Raw genomic sequence first — 16,295 nt, forward strand, 5'->3', positions numbered from 1 at the left:
CAAAGAAAACGAGTCGACAGCTTCCTTCACGAGTGAGCTCCTAAAGTGGCAATCAAATCGTTATGCATTATGATAATAAAAAAAATCGTTATGAATCAACCCTGCCGATACCAAGAAATCCTTAAAGCAAGAAAAAAAATGACTCGGTTTCTATTTTTGTAATTCAAACATTTTCAACATAATTTTATTTTGTAATTCAAAAACATTTTCAACGTAATAATTTAGGAACGAATGTTTCTATAAAAACAAATATAAGCTAGTTTCAACGTAATAATTTAGTTTCATTATGAATATATTAACTTTGAATAAAAGGTATTCGAAAGAATTATGGAAAGAAAACAAAAAAATAATTCAGTACGACTTAACCATCGATTTATGTTCTAACATTTAGTATTTCTTTTGAAACTAATGTTAAGTAATCCATCCGAAGGATAACAAGGAAATCAAAATATACTAAGTTTTCAATTAACTCATTAATTTGAAGCATAGTATGAAACTCATACCAAACCATAACAAAAATAAAACAAACAAACAAAACTAAGATGAAGTGCCACTTCGAAGAGCTTGGGATTTCTTGCTTGTTGCTAACTTAGTCTCGGGCTACAAACCAAAAAAAGAATAGGAATTAGATAATGAATCATTAAAAAAAAAGGGGGGGGAGGATCAACAAAACTAGATGAATCAAATACCTCCTTCTTCACAGGTTCTTCTTTTTCAGATAATATCAACTCTATGTGGCACGGAGATGACATATAAGCTGCAAAAACAGTCTCCATAAATAAAACCGTGTAAATGATAAAAAGCCTTAAAACAAAAAACTCAACATTTGACATACGATTGATTCTTCCATGGGCTCGGTATGTTCGGCGTCTTTGCTTCTGTGCTTGATTGACTTGGATATGAGAAATGTAAAGCGCATCAACATCCAAACCTTTCACCTGAAAAGAAACAATTTTCAGTTAATTAGTTTGGAAATCATAAAATAGCCATATGGAAAAGGAAAAAAAGAGTATATAATACTTCAGCATTGCTCTCAGCATTTTTGAGCAAATCAAGGATGAATTTTGCTGACTTGACAGGCCACCTTCCTTGGCCATTAGAGTGTCTATTCTTTGCTTGAGCTGTCCTTCCAACACCACGACAGAAACGTCTGAATGGAATGGCCTGCTTGTGCGCAAGAACATCTTCCAAGTACCTTTTAGCTTTAACCAAGGGCAACTTCCTGATTGCAAAGGCAGTTTCCCTAGTGTTCTGTAAGTACAATTTAAAAGGTAATGTCTCAAGTCTAGGAAAATGATATAACTCAGAATAAAATAAACTCAATAGCATTGTTCTAGCATCAATGAAACATCCACAAAGAAGAAATATATATTAACTACTGCCTCCATTCGGTAAAACATCAATTTTCTGCTGTTTTTAAAAACAAAACACAAAAAGAAGGCATCAAAAATCAAGCTCAGAATGAATCAAATTCATGATGCAACAAAAGCATTGTGTTCCGTCATTTACTGAACCTTTCTGTCACAAACAGATAACAGAGGTTCACCCAATAACAATTATTATTATATCCCTGAAGGTTACGAGAGGCATCCTCACACAGGCAACTTGCCCCTGCTTATTTCATCAGGATTATTCAACTTTATTCTTTTACTAAAAAAGTTTTCATCGGATCTCACTATGTGTTTCATCATTTACTGAACCTTTCAGTCATAAATAGGGAACAGAGGTTCACCCAATAACAATGGTTATTATATCCCTGAAGGTTACAAGAGGCATGCTCACACAGGCAACATGCCCCTGCTTTTTTCATGAGGATTATTCAACTTCATTCTTTTACTAAAAAAGTTTTCATCAGATTTCACTGTGTTCCATCATTTACTGAACCTTTCAGTCACAAATAGGGAACAGAGGTTCACCCAATAACAATGGTTATTATATCCCTGAAGGTTACGAGAGGCATGCTCACACAGGCAACACACCCCTGCTTTTTTCATCAGGATTATTCAACTTCGTTCTTTTATTAAAAAAGTTTTCATCAGATTTCACTATGTGTTCCATCATTTACTGAACCTTTCAGTCATAAATAGTGAACAGAGGTTCACCCAATAACAATGGTTATTATATCCCTGAAGGTTACGAGAGGCATGCTTACACAGGCAACACGCCCCTGCTTTTTTCATCAGGTTTATTCAACTTCATTCTTTTGTTAAGATAAGTTTTCATCAGTTTTTTAAACCATGTGTTCCATCATTTACTGAACCTTTCAGTCACAAACAGAGATCAGAGGTTCACCCAATAACAATGGTTATCATGTCCCTGAAGGTTACGAGAGGCCTGCTCACACAGGCAACATGCCCCTGCTTTTTTCATCAGGTTTATTCCACTTCATTTTTTACTTAGAAAAAGTTTTCCCACTCAATCCAAATTAAGTTAAACTAGAGCAAAAGGGACAACCTCAAGTAAAATTAATGCAGTTACGGGGAAGGGGATGACAAGGTTCATTTGGATTAGCTTCAAAAAAACCATTCAGTTTCTAGATCTTTTTTCACAAGCCACCACTCTGGTTAGATTATTTGAAAAGCTCTATAAACCAGATTTTGTGATTTATCAAAACAAGTTATCTAGGGCCAAGGTCAAACAGGATAAAAAGGCCCCTGCTTTTTTCATCAGGATCTGCTAAGTATAAATCCATGTAACCATTGATCAATCAAACCATACTCGATCAAGAAACAAAGCATATGCAAAAAAAAAAAAAAAAAAAAAAAACTATAACATTGATGTGAGTTGTCCACAATTGGTTATACATTGATGGTATTGCTGTTCAATTGAAATTTACTTTTCGACTTACAAAAAACAATTAAACAGAAAACCAAAGTAACGGGACTCAGTACCTTAAAATGAACCCTAAGGTCGGCGCCTCTAGCCTTGCAAGCTGCATTTGAAAGACGATTAAAAAAATGCTCAGATTGAGAGAGACTATAAACGTCGTCGTATAGAGAATAAGTGTCGATTCTACAAACACAAAAAAGTGATTACTAATGAAACCTACACTTGGTTGGATTGTCAGGCTCCCTTGAGTACTTCACCTGCAGAAACAGATGTTCAAACAATAATATTAAGCATGATATGAAAAGGATCGGATTAAGCAACTCAAGGGACTAGAGGTGATATGCATACCATGGCGGCTTACTAGGGATTTAGCACCTACACAAAGAATTGGCTTGTCACAAAGATTGACGGAGTTTATATAATATAATGAGTTTAAAACCCTAGTCTCATCATTCAGCTATATGGAACTATGGTGGAGCAATGAGGCCCAACATCTATTCCAGCCCACGGTCAGTTTCATTCAAACCTGAAAATACCCCTTTAAAATATCATTTGAGAGCAACTGTTAACACTACTGGATTTGCTATTGGCACTACCCAGGTGTGCATTAAAAAAAATCTTGAAAAATTGTCATTTTCATGGGAACATGATTTCTTTGTATACTTGAACAGCAGAATCTTGTTTCTATTGAATTAAGTGGTGGTGGAAAAATATATATACAATACAATCATGTTTTCGTTGTATAGTGTATAACAAAATCATATTTTCATTGTATTTTTTTCTCCACCAATGAAAACAATTTTGTGCGGCAAAATATTACTACCTCTCAGACAAGAACAATAAGGCTATCAATGGCAATGATGGATGTGCGCGGTGGCACAATAGTGGTGCAAGGGAGTCACACGCATGAAGCCTCAGATGCTGAGGTTGTGTGTGCAAGGGTCATGGGTTCTAGGTAAGGCGGTGGTGTGACATTGTTGGACCGTGGTGGTGCTGTGCGCATCTAGTGTTGTGGTCACTAGGTTCAAATCTGGGACAGAGATGGTGTATTAGCTATGGGTTTGGTGGTGGCATGGTGATGGAGATGAGCGCAGATTTGGGCAAGGTAGGGGCGTGCAACAATGCTAGATCTGGATGGAGATGGAGGTGTGCAGGAGTGCTAGAAAATAGGGGTGGGGTGGCTTGATGAAAATTTTGAGGGGAAGAGGAGGGTGTAGGAATTTGATGAGTGGGTAAAAAAGAGATTTTACAAAAGTTGGTAGTGTCAAACTATCAATAGAAGATATGGTAGTGTTAATAGTTGCTTCCATATCATTTTGGGCTCAAACAAAGACCAAATCAAATATATATATATATATATATATATAATTTGCTAACATAGACTCGCTCATATGAGAGTTTTATGATTTTGTTTTACCCTTTATGTCTATAGATGTTTTGACCGATGTAATGTCGATTGTTTTCCCGCATGGGTTTTAATTGATGCATTGGAGGGCATTTTGCCCCTCTCATCCAAAAAAAAAAAAACAAAACAACATAGACCCACTTAAAAATTATAAAATGTATGTTAACACTGCACTTTTTATGTTTGACAAAATAACCAATTTTTTTATTTAAACTTCATGCAGAGTAAAGGATAACTATGTAATTTTTTTTTAAAAAAAAAACTATAGATAATCAAAATCTCCTCTTCTCTTTTTTCCCATGATCACATCTCTTTCTCCCTTCTTATCCTGTGTAGATTTCCAAGTTATATTAGACTCTTTTTTCCCATCACCATTTAAATATTGAAATTGAAACATCCTTTCTCCTCTTTCTAAAAATCCCTAATTCACCATCATTATTCCAATTCCAACCACGTCTCACAATTCTGTTATCTTAACCACGGTCAGATCCAATTCCATGCCATAGGTCTTCTTTCGACATTCAATAATTTCATTATCTAAAGATAAATATTCATATTCATTCTTTAATTTATTAAGTACTGATAATTAGATATTTGAAAGATGAAAAAATAATTTTTTATTCTTGAATTTACTAAAAAAGTAATAAATTAGTCTTATTATTAATTTTTTCAGTTAAATCAAATGATTGTGTCAATATAATATTTTTGATAATGATGTGCAGCTAACTGTTTTTATTTGTCAAAAATTCATTTTTCAATTTGATAATGTTATGAAAATAAATCGGATATCTAATGCCAATTGAATTCAAATAAGCAAGTGAAGAGATTACAGGCAAAATACAAGCGTACATACAAGAAATTGGCTCTCGACAACAATAGAGTTGGCATCACAGTGGTTATATAATAGGTTTAAAAACTAGTCTTGTAACATTCAGCCATATAATATAAGGTGGGCCGATGAGGCCCGAATTGTATTCTGGTCCCTCCTTCTCTTTCGCTACCCCTTCCTTCCCATCAATTGGTACGTTCATCTTTTTAGACATTTTACTGAGAGGATATTTCATGTTCACATATAAAAAAAATAAAATTAGAAAATAAATAAAGTTGTCATATTTCATGTTCAATGTGGAAAACAAAATTAGAAAATAAATAAAGTTGTGATGAGATGAAAATTTTTTTATCAAAAATGACTTTTTGAAATAAAGTATTCATATTTTAGAAATGTATTTCCAAAACCATGTGTCATTTTTAGAATACATATACAATAAAATATGTGCATATATTCAATGTTCCATTATCTCCAAAAAATAATACTTGTAAGAAATAGAAAACTATAGTTATATATACATCCATCCAAACTAACTTATATTTGATTTCGCTTACTTAACTTTATGTTGTCCATTGTAATTTCTTACTTTTAAACTAACTTAAGCTAATTATTTTTTATTAGTTTTGGATCTAATGATCCTCAAACTTCATTCAATCCTTGATACATTGATGTTGGTAAGAATTGGAGAGGTTTTTTTTTGTAACTCCCAAACTATGGAGAAAATATGACAAATCTCAAGGTTTTGAACAAGATAATTCTTGAAAGAATAGAGAGAAACTATCACTCTTAAGTGCAACTATTCAACAATTAAAGTTTAAGGGTGTTTTAATTACTTTTGTAGATAAAATCTCCCTTATTTGATATTAAGGTGTTCATGAGAAAGTTTGAGACATGTTTATTTTAATTCTTACTACTATCTTGATTTATTTATTTGAATTCGAATTTGATTAGTTCAAATATGTCTTTTTATTATTGATATGTTCACATTAAGGTGTTCATGAGAAAGTTTAAGACATGTTGATAAGATCCAATTACACATGATAAGATCTAATTATACATAGGTCAAGTTCACATTAATATACTTTTTATTATTGATATATTATTATAAGATAAATATATATTTTTAATTAAAAATTTGTTAACACACACCTATTTGGTTTTTTTAGAAAAAAATATGTTAGCCATATCAATCATAATTACATTAACATACTCCTTCTAAAGAGTGAGTGTATATTAATAAATTTCATAAACATTTATTAATGTACATTGACTTAATTTTATAGAAGGAATTAGCAAGTATTTCTAAATAAATACAGGACATGTTTTTGTCAAGAGATGACTAAATAATTGTACTCCATAATGGTTCTCTTTATTCAACAGTTCTTCCTTAGTATTTGGTTGTCAAATTCTTTGGAGGATTGTGATACTTGTAAAAGGAAATCAGACACTTAAATTAGGACACAACGTACAATAATAAATAGATATAATAAATAAAAATCAAGTGTTGTATTTAAAAAATCTCATCCTTATTTATATATATCTATCTTAATGGATATTGGACATGTGAACTTTTACGCACGATTACCATTTTGGTAATCCTTTGTTGATTACTTCTTATAGTGTTTGTTATGGGTCTGCAACTCAAGAACTGGTTTCGAGGACCAGGGCCTCCATGAGGAAGAAGAGTAAAGGAAGTGCTTCTATATTTCTCATTGCTCTTATTTTATTTACAAGGTTATTTATAATGCTTCCTAATAACTGAATTTGTCCTTTAGCTTGTAAGAATATTACAAATAACAAAGTTTGTTATCTTTGTCCCCTATTGGCAGACAAAGCTTATTCTAGCAAGATTATACTACCCCATGGCCATGCTGCTCATATGAAATCCTTAAGGTACGGAGGTTTCGTAATTCTTTTTTTGGGCTTGTTTACTTCTTGCACCTCTGATTGCACCCTTGCTTCTGGCTTCGTGAATATGTTCTTTGTTGTTGCCTTTGGTTCCTTATCACTTCCTAACATTCCCTGCCCCATCAAAAACACCTTATCCTCAAGGTGTTGGGGCTTCAAACTATGGCTTCCAAAAACAATATCGGGATCCCAAGGTCTATTCCGACGAATTGCATCTCATTTAGCAGTTGTGCATAGTGCAAAGGCAAATGGTTGTGCAGCCATGGCAGTCCCATAGGACACATGTCCCATCTCAAACAACGCCATGTCTTTATTTTTCCAAGGCTTGTCATTCGGAACAACTACATGGTCATAAAGCGGAACAATGCCGATGAGCTTGTTGAAGGAAATGGCGGTACGAATGAGATCGAGATTGGGCAGATGAAGAACAGGCATAGGAAGCGGACCCGACAATGGTGGAAGGAATGGTTGCACGGGTGCAGGACATGGAGGCGTAGTCGGCCTGGGAATCGGAGGCGGCATGGACGGCAAAGGTGGCATGGACGGCAGAGTCGGCATGGGTGACGGAGTCGGCATGGGCGGCGGAGGCGACATGGGCAGTGGAGTTGGCATGGGTGGCAGAGATGGCATGAGCCGCAGAGTCGACATGAACGGAGTCGATATGATGGTGACTGGTATCGATTCCTGTGCAGGGACGGAAGATGAAAAATGTGGAGTGGGATTGCGAAGGCTCAGTCGCTGAAGAAGGTCGTCGATGGTGGTGGCTAAGGTGTCGACAGCAGTGGCGAGGTTGAGTTGACTGAGGGTAAGTTTGGCCAAGGCGACTTCGAGGCAGTCCACGCCAGCGGGAGAAAGTTTGGCGTCCGCCATTCGAGGTGTGTGCTGAAATGGAAGGGAAGGTGGTTGCTGATGGAGGGTAGTGTGGAGAGGAAGCAATGAGGAGAGGTGGTTTGGCGGGTGGTGTGGGTTGCCGTGGTTGAAGCTGGTATGGTAGCCATGGAAGCTCAATGAAAGCACCAAATGTTACAAGTCTGCAACTCAAGAACTGGTTTTGAGGACTAGGGCCTCCGTGAGGAAGAAGAAGAAGAAGAGTAAAGGAAGTGTTTCTATATTTCTCATTGCTCTTGCTTTATTTATAAGGTTATTTATAACGCTTCCTAATAACTGAATTTGTCCTTTAGCTTGCAAGAATATTACAAATAACAGAGTTTTTTTATCTTTGTCCCCTATTGGCAGACAAAGCTGATTATAGTAAGATTATACTACCCGCATGATCACACTGCTCATACGAAATCCTTAAGGTACGAAGGTTTCGTAATTCTTCTTTTGGGCTTGTTTACTTCTTGCACCTCTGTTTGCACCCTTGCTTCTGGCTTCGTGAATATGTTCTCTGCTGCTGCCTTTGGTTCCTTATCACTTCCTAACAGTGTTAATGGTTATTATGACCTTAATTAGGGTTTAGATCATAATCAATTACTATTAGTTATCTTTGTGCGGGATGTTGGTTATTGGATGGGTCGAATAGGGTGTTCGATTATGTGTTTAAGACCAAAGGGTTGGGAGTTGGGACAATATGCTCCCTTCAACTCGTATGTTCTTCCAACCATCGCCACTTGCTTACAAGCATCCGAGTATCATACGAGCTTGTTTTCTCATCAGTTGTGTGTTGCAGATATACAAGTTTCTGAATAATCGAATTCCTTGTTTGTGTAGGGATATACGACTTACTTAAGTATGTCTTTTTCAGGTAATTGAGGGGGTGTATCTGGTTATTCGGATGACCGAATACCCCATATAGAACACCTATTCAAATTAAGATGATTTTTTTTACAGCATTAACTCAAAATGTTAGTATATCAAAACATACTGAGTCTAATTTTTAAAGGTCAAGTCTATCATATCCTTCTCGCAACCTACCCTTCGGCGGGAGGGTGACACAGGGCTCACGGGTGCGTCTTCCAAGGGAGGAAGGTGCGTGGAGTCGCCACCAACGTTTATTGGGGAAAAATGTCAGAAAAATTGAAAAGCGTGTGTGGTCTACGAACTTTGAGTGTGAAAGATTTGGGAGTTGTATTTACGCACGGGGAAGGTATTAGCACCCCACGCGTCTCTCACAAAGGACGACAACCTTTAATCAAATGTGCAATATCATGTCTTCAATTTGTTTTATTTTCCCTTTTTTATGTTTTTGTCTTTTTATGCCTTCTGTATTTTTTATCTCTTTTTGGTCGACAAGGGTGTTTCCTTCGCTCCTACGTATCCTCAATTGCGATGAGGAAATCAGACCTACGTAGTTCTTTTAGAACTAAACGTTGGTTAAGTTGTTTTTATTTTTTTTCGCAAGATAGATTTTAATTGAACAAAGGTCATTTAAGGCGTTGGACCATTAAATGATCTTTTGATTTTGAAAAGAGAGAAACGTTAAGGCGTTGGACCATTAACGATCTCTTGGTTTTGAAAGGAGAGAAAACGTTAAGGCGTTGGATCATTAACGATCTCTTGGGGTGGTCGACAAAAGCGAGACTATTATTCCTACGTTTGTGATGAGGAAATCAGACCTACGTAGTTCTTGCAAAAGTGATGTGTTGATTTTATGCTTTTGAACGGTCCATGTCAACTAATAAAAGCAAAGAGGTCTGTTTAAGGCGTTGGACCTTAAAACAATTTTAACTGACTTTTACGGACAAAGCTTGATTTGTGAGTTGATTTTAGCCTTAGTTTCACTTTGATTATTAGTCAATTAATTCAAGGAAACTTTGAAAGAAAAATGTCCGATTGATTTTTTTGATTATTTTATTCAAAGATATTTTGATTATTCTATTATTTTTTTTCAAGATATTTTGATTATTTTCTTATTATTTTTTTATTTAACCGAGGTTACAACGTGAACGATCGGTTAAATTTTGCTTTAATAGTGATTAAACGACATTACAACACAAATGATCAGTTGAAATTCATTTTATCATTTATTAGGCGAGATAACGACTTAAATAAAAGGTTAAAACACGTTAAAAATAGAAGAAAAGAAAATCGAAAGTGAACGAGATGAAGATGAAAGCAAACAAAACGAGAAATGAATTGAAAGTCTCGGATTCGAACACTTACCGGTTGAAGAACGAAGAACGGACGAAGAAAGGTGAAGAACGGAGGAAAATCATCACAGATTTGCTCATGCAAACGTCTCGGAAGCGTTACGGAAGCACTTCAACTTGATTTTTCTTCACGGAAACGTGTTTTTTTTTATACCTAAAATAGTTGAAATGCATATCCTAGGGGTCATGAACAGTTTTGAAACAGTCCCTATCCCCTATTTATCGAAAAAAAGGGAGGTGCTTGCCAACGTTGCCGCCCAGAGGCTTCTTGAGGAAGATTTCTAAGCACACCAAAAATACTAAATTCACCCCCCTTTTCGTACCTTACGGAAGTATTTTGGATTTGATTTTCATCTTTTTTTATCTTCCTTTTCACCAATATTAAGTGAAATATGGTTACCCAAGGTTTTTGGAAATTTTACGGAAGTCATGGAAGCCCCAAAAACCATTTTTCAACAAAATGTGGAAGATCTTGCCGCCTAGTTGCTTCATCCTTAGGCAACCCAACTTCCAAAATGATCCGGAAGGGCCTTGATTCTAATTGCTATTTACACCCCTATCTTGATAAGTTCACCCCCCGTTTTTGTGTTTTTGGTTGTTTTCTTTCTGAAATGTCACAAAACTTTACGGATTCCACCGCGATGAGTGTTAAGCCTTCCAAAGCGATTATCAATGGTCCTCGGATGAAATTAGAGTGTAACAGTTTATTTACACACACTCGACCTTTCTAAATACACTTCTGTTTTTGTGTTTTTAACCGGTTTTTTCCCGAAACATCTCGAAACTTTACGGATTCTACAACGATGGGTGTTAAACATTTTTACGTAATCAAACGAAGGTCGCATGCCAACAAATAATAATCCCCGAACAAAATTAAGATATGATAATCCTCAACACTGCATTCAAAAACACGAAAGTGCACATGAAAATTTATTTTAAAAGGTCAAATCTGCCGGATCCTCCTGATCCGTGAATACTACATTCAAAGTGCACATGCAAAAATAAAAACTACCAAAGTGCACATGCAATTTTTTTGAAATTGTTATAAGGGACGCGGACAAAACTCAACTACAAGTGAATGAGAAGAAAATCAAAGTTCTTTATTCAATCGTAAATTTTTGTCAATGTTTGCAGATTTATTACCTCCAAAATAAAGAGGTTATATTTTAATGAATAAAAAATACTTATATTTATTTATTAATTAGTGATTATATAAAAAATTGTTTTTTTTGACGAGTTAAAAAAAGAATTGTGTTGCTAGCATAAAATATTTTCTACTTTCAATATTATTATATTTATAATTATAAAATTTGTGATTATATAATAGTATGAAAACTATTATCAGCATTAATATACAAAATATTTATTTTTATAAAAAATTAATAGTATTTTTTTCCCATCCCATTAGATGATTAAAATTAGAAATTAGAAAAGAAAACGACATAAGCTCACTCTGGAAGAAATGCATCTTCTTGGCCTTCACATTTGGCTGACATCGCAACTGATCGCAGAGCTAAGAAAGCAAGTCGTATCAGAAGCTGCAGAAGAAGAAGATAACTTACAAGCATCAATCAGGCTCACTATTATTCCCCGGAATATTTCAAAAAACAATAAGAAGAAAAAGAAACTGCAATGTATGGAAAAGTGGTTCTCTCGTTCATTTTCGTGCTCTTGCTCGTCCTTTCTTACTCAATTTTCATAGGCACCCTCGACATTCGACCTTATTTCTTCCCTCGCCTAAAGTTACCCTCTGGTGCACCTGCTCCCTGTGCACCCGACCCGCCTCTTCGGGTTTTCATGTACGATCTCCCTCGCCGATTCAACGTCGGCATGATTGACCGCCGGAGCGCGGCGGAGATGCCCGTCACCGTCGAGGAATGGCCGGCGTGGCCGGTGAACTGGGGGCTGAAGAAGCAGCACAGCGTGGAGTACTGGATGATGGGGTCGCTCCTCAACGTCGGCGGGGGCAGAGAAGTGGTTAGGGTTTCGGATCCGGAACTCGCCCAAGCGTTCTTCGTGCCGTTCTTCTCGTCGCTCAGCTTCAACACGCATGGTCACACCATGAAGGATCCCGCCACGCAGATTGATCGCCAATTGCAGGTGCGTCGCTACGTTTCTCAATTGTTCCGAATTGATTTGTGAATCATTCAGATGCTATGCTGTGAGAGTTATTTTTCACAGCTAGGCTTTGCATGTTTAGCCTTAGATTGCGATTAGTAAGATCACGTGAAGATTTATGATACAGGATGTTTGTTAAACGGCATTAGATGCTGAAAAATCATAAGAATTTAATGAATGAGTTCACTTCACACCAGTCTAGAAGGTTGGAATATCATAATGAAGTCTTCTCAGGATCGCACGAGTTGAACTCTGCTCATGTACCTGCATGGATTCCATCGCTAAGTCAGTGCTTGAGAATTGTAGCTGCAGGAGGAGAATGAGAGACTGTAAAGTTGGAAAATGGGCCTATTTATATGATTTATTTATATTATTCTCCTATAGGCTATGGTGGTGCTTCTTACTTGATGAGGCGTGAGAAATACCTCCAAGGGTCAACCCTGTGAAATCCGTTGAGTCTGCTTAACGAACTTTGGCATCAGATCTGGTACATTACGACTATACTGGGATTGGTGTAGTGCCAGAAGATTCTTGATGTTAGGCCTTATGTGTCAGCTATTGTGCTTGATTATGTTGGGCTAGCACATTGGCTTTATTCTTAATTGTAGGTCTGAATCCTTCCCAGAGGGATCTGGAACAGCTAGTGTTCCGTCGTGTTTGGAATTTGTGCTGAGGAACATAAAAGCTGTTTTCTCCACTTATTTATGATGTGTTATGACAATTGTTTGCTTTTTTTGTTTTGAATTGTTTCTTGAGTTGATATGTAATGGATTTTATGTATGTTATACAGTTTCTTGCCATGCTTACATTGTATTTTTTTTTTTTTTGAGAAATGCAGGGTGTTGTACAGTGTGTGGTTGTACCTGTATCTGTGCATCATAGCTATTGTTTTACAAATCTCTGTTGTCAATGTTAAACAGGGCTTGTTTCTGGTGTCAGGTTGATTTAATGGAATTATTAAAGAAATCCAATTACTGGCAGAGGTCTGGAGGTAGAGACCATGTATTTCCCATGACGCACCCCAATGCCTTCAGGTTCCTACGAGATCAGTTGAATGAATCGATTCAGGTTGTTGTGGATTTCGGTCGCTATCCTAGGGGCATGTCTAATTTGAACAAAGATGTGGTGTCCCCGTATGTGCATGTTGTGGACTCTTTTACAGATGATGAGCCTCAAGATCCGTACGAGTCTCGCTCCACATTGCTTTTCTTCCGAGGGAGGACTTACAGGAAAGATGTATGTCTAACTGAGAGTTAGCTGTACGAATAATGTGTTTCTTAATAGGACAAGGTTCTTCTAAAGTAATTTTGTCTTTAAAGTGAGCAAGTAAAGTGCATTGTGATCTTAACTCAGTAATCCAAAGGTGGATATACCCATTCTTGCTCACTTTAAAGCCAATCTAAGTTTACATGAGCTTTTTCCTTCTTTAAATTCCATGATAATTGATTTTGTGGTGTCTGTGATGTTTGCAGGAAGGGATTGTCCGTGTTAAACTAGCAAAGATATTGGCTGGTTATGATGATGTTCACTATGAGCGAAGTGTTGCTACAGAAGAGAACATAAAAGCGGTATGCAGTATAGTTACGTAATTGATCTTTGCTTACCTTACCTGTAGTTGGAATATTTGTGGTTAACCATTTAAAAGATTGATTTTACAACTATTTTCTTCTTCATTGTAAATCAAAGGTCATGACTCAGGATTCCTTTAAAAAAGCGAAAGATATTTCAGATAACTTACACAGTAAGAACTACCCATGTGCTGCACTTCTCTACATATTGTATTCCCCATGCATTCTGACTCTTGAGAATTTGAATGTTGAGATACAATTTGCTTTTTGTGGACAAAATGAATTGTTTGTGAGCTCCCCCCCACCAAACCTGATGAATCTAGTACTAGTTTTAGATTTCTCACTTTCTCTCTCAAAAACAATCATATGATATCCTGAATAAAAAACATGCTTCATTTTGAGGGTGCAAAGACTTTGAAACTTTTTTTGCAATATAACCAAGATGAGTTACTATCTGCTAGGGGAGAGGAATTATAGTCAATTTTTTTTAATCTTTTCGTATCATGCTAAAATCATTAACTACAGTGTTCCTTTATCCACTGCTCTTGATACAACAGTCATCTAAAGGGATGCGTTCTTCAAAGTTCTGTTTGCATCCAGCAGGAGACACACCATCATCTTGTCGGCTTTTTGATGCCATTGTGAGTCATTGCATTCCTGTCATTGTGAGTGATCAAATTGAACTCCCATTTGAGGATGAGATTGACTACTCCCAGTTCTCGGTTTTCTTCTCTTTCAAAGAGGCATTACAGCCTGGCTACATGATCGATCAACTTCGTAAATTTCCAAAGGAGAAATGGACTGAAATGTGGAGGCAACTAAAAAGCATCTCCCATCATTATGAATTCCGATATCCTCCAAAAAGAGAAGATGCTGTTGATATGCTGTGGAGACAGGTCAAGCACAAACTTCCAGGGGTGAAACTTTCTGTTCATAGAAACCGGAGGTTAAAAATCCCAGATTGGTGGCAGGGGAGATGATTTTTGGGGCTTTCGTGTTGATCTTGTACATTCTTCAGTTACAGGGACAATCCCTGAAAGGGAGGAATATCATTAATACGTCTTCTTATCTCAACATTTTGAAATTGAGATTTTTGTATAAGTTTTAATCTGTGATTTGTTTTGGCATTGGCTTCTAATTTGGTGGGCATTTAGTGACATCTCACTTGGGGGCTTGATGTTCATGAACATTGCCACTTCCTAGACAATTGTTGTATCTCCTCTTCTGGGTCATTTCGATTGAATATGGACTTTCTAGTTGTGCAATCGAAGATATGCTCTCAGGAGGAGGGGGGGAGATACGTGAGAAAGGGATTTCAATTTCCACTTTGTCATTCTACAGTTCACTCACTTTATAATTTGTACATCTCCATTCATGCTAAAGAACTAACTTTAATCCTAGAATTCATTTACTTTCATGATTTGGTTACATTTTTCTGTCCATTTTCCATGTGATGCTGGTTGTTTGTAAGTTGATTTTGAGTTAAATAACAATTTAGTCCTTATAAAATATCTTATTTTTTGTTTTAGTCGTTTAAAGATTTTTTTTAGTCCTGTAAAATTTTAAATTTTTTTATTTTAGTTTCTTCAATCAAGTAACAAATGTTTGTGGTAATCCATTGACTTTATCAGAGAATTTATGAGATGGTCATATATATATATATATATATTTGTAAATAGTATATTTAGTTTATTTCCCTCACAAACAATCACATCTTTAACGAGAATAAAATAGATGGGGCTCTAGCAAATTTAGCTCCAAATTACATTAGTGTATTCCGTCTCAAGTGTCTTCACTTAGCAATTTTCTATTTAATATTATAAACATCAGCCATTACAAAGTAAAGTAGTTTCAGCGGTATATCTGGTGCCTATATTTCATACCACTAATGTTAGAAAAACAATGGTATACGGTATACGGACATTTCTATATTACAAATACAAATACTTGTTTGATATCTTTTTCTTAAAAAAAATTATCAAATTATCTGTCATATTTCTGCTTTTTTCCCCCTCTTTAGAAGTGTGTCAAGTAATTGTTTTCATTTTAGAATGACGGGAAGTGTGGCCGACTGCCACGTAGGGAATGATGCTTCTGATCTCAAACGTCAACGCTCAAGTTCCTTATATTCTTATTTATAAAAAAAAAAAGTTTCCTTATATTCTTCTTTACACTCTACACTCTCCAGCCACTAAATTGAGAAGTTCATTATTCATCTAAAGACACCCTGCAATTTACTCTGTATCCCAGAGTTATCAAACTCTCGAATTAACTTGCTAACTCTTACGAGTTTACGAGTTCACTTGTACTCTGCGGGTTGACTCTTGAGTAAACTTTTTTTTAGTAGATTCTGATTAAACTCTATAAACTCTCAGTAAACTCTGTAGACTCTCGAGTTTACCACCGAGTCAACGAGTTAAAAAAATTAGACCAAAATATAAGTCATTTTTTATTGTTTTCTATGTGTTTAACATTCAACATATATTCATTTAGCGTGTTATTCTCAAATAAAAAATTCTTAACTTTAATAATACCAAACTTAATAA

General features: G+C 35.9%; 2 protein-coding genes and 5 non-coding genes across 8 annotated transcripts; 1 reads left to right on the top strand and 6 right to left on the bottom strand.

The window, feature by feature from the left end:
• Nucleotides 1-347: 347 nt before the first annotated feature.
• Nucleotides 348-3,301, bottom strand: LOC114412823 (60S ribosomal protein L17-2). Its single transcript, XM_028376888.1, has 7 exons — nt 3,178-3,301; nt 3,050-3,086; nt 2,892-2,932; nt 1,021-1,251; nt 836-938; nt 690-757; nt 348-600 (listed from the first exon to the last, which is right to left on the bottom strand). The coding sequence occupies exons 1-7, from the start codon at nt 3,178-3,180 to the stop codon at nt 538-540; spliced, it is 546 nt and encodes a 181-aa protein (XP_028232689.1). The 5' UTR covers nt 3,181-3,301; the 3' UTR covers nt 348-537.
• Nucleotides 1,492-1,621, bottom strand: LOC114413897. Its single transcript, XR_003667039.1, has one exon. It is a non-coding gene; the product is annotated as a small nucleolar RNA snoR74 (small nucleolar RNA).
• LOC114413894 lies at nt 1,678-1,807 on the bottom strand. The gene has a single exon (XR_003667036.1). It is a non-coding gene; the product is annotated as a small nucleolar RNA snoR74 (small nucleolar RNA).
• LOC114413895 lies at nt 1,862-1,991 on the bottom strand. Its single transcript, XR_003667037.1, has one exon. It is a non-coding gene; the product is annotated as a small nucleolar RNA snoR74 (small nucleolar RNA).
• Nucleotides 2,048-2,177, bottom strand: LOC114413892. The gene has a single exon (XR_003667034.1). It is a non-coding gene; the product is annotated as a small nucleolar RNA snoR74 (small nucleolar RNA).
• Nucleotides 2,238-2,367, bottom strand: LOC114413896. The gene has a single exon (XR_003667038.1). It is a non-coding gene; the product is annotated as a small nucleolar RNA snoR74 (small nucleolar RNA).
• Nucleotides 3,302-11,510: 8,209 nt separating the features above from the next.
• Nucleotides 11,511-15,258, top strand: LOC114412824 (probable arabinosyltransferase ARAD1). Of its 2 annotated transcripts, XM_028376890.1 has the most exons (5): nt 11,511-12,163; nt 13,121-13,417; nt 13,654-13,749; nt 13,868-13,922; nt 14,307-14,419. In XM_028376890.1, exons 1-5 carry the CDS (start codon nt 11,696-11,698, stop codon nt 14,312-14,314), a joined length of 924 nt encoding a protein of 307 aa, XP_028232691.1. In that variant the 5' UTR covers nt 11,511-11,695; the 3' UTR covers nt 14,315-14,419. The 2 variants fall into 2 exon arrangements, with proteins under 2 accessions (XP_028232691.1, XP_028232690.1); XM_028376889.1 differs by lacking the exon at nt 13,868-13,922 and having other exon boundaries at nt 14,307-15,258.
• Nucleotides 15,259-16,295: the final 1,037 nt, after the last annotated feature.

Source organism: Glycine soja, chromosome 5 (assembly GCF_004193775.1).
Source record: "Glycine soja cultivar W05 chromosome 5, ASM419377v2, whole genome shotgun sequence".
In the NCBI taxonomy this organism is placed as follows: domain Eukaryota; kingdom Viridiplantae; phylum Streptophyta; class Magnoliopsida; order Fabales; family Fabaceae; genus Glycine; species Glycine soja.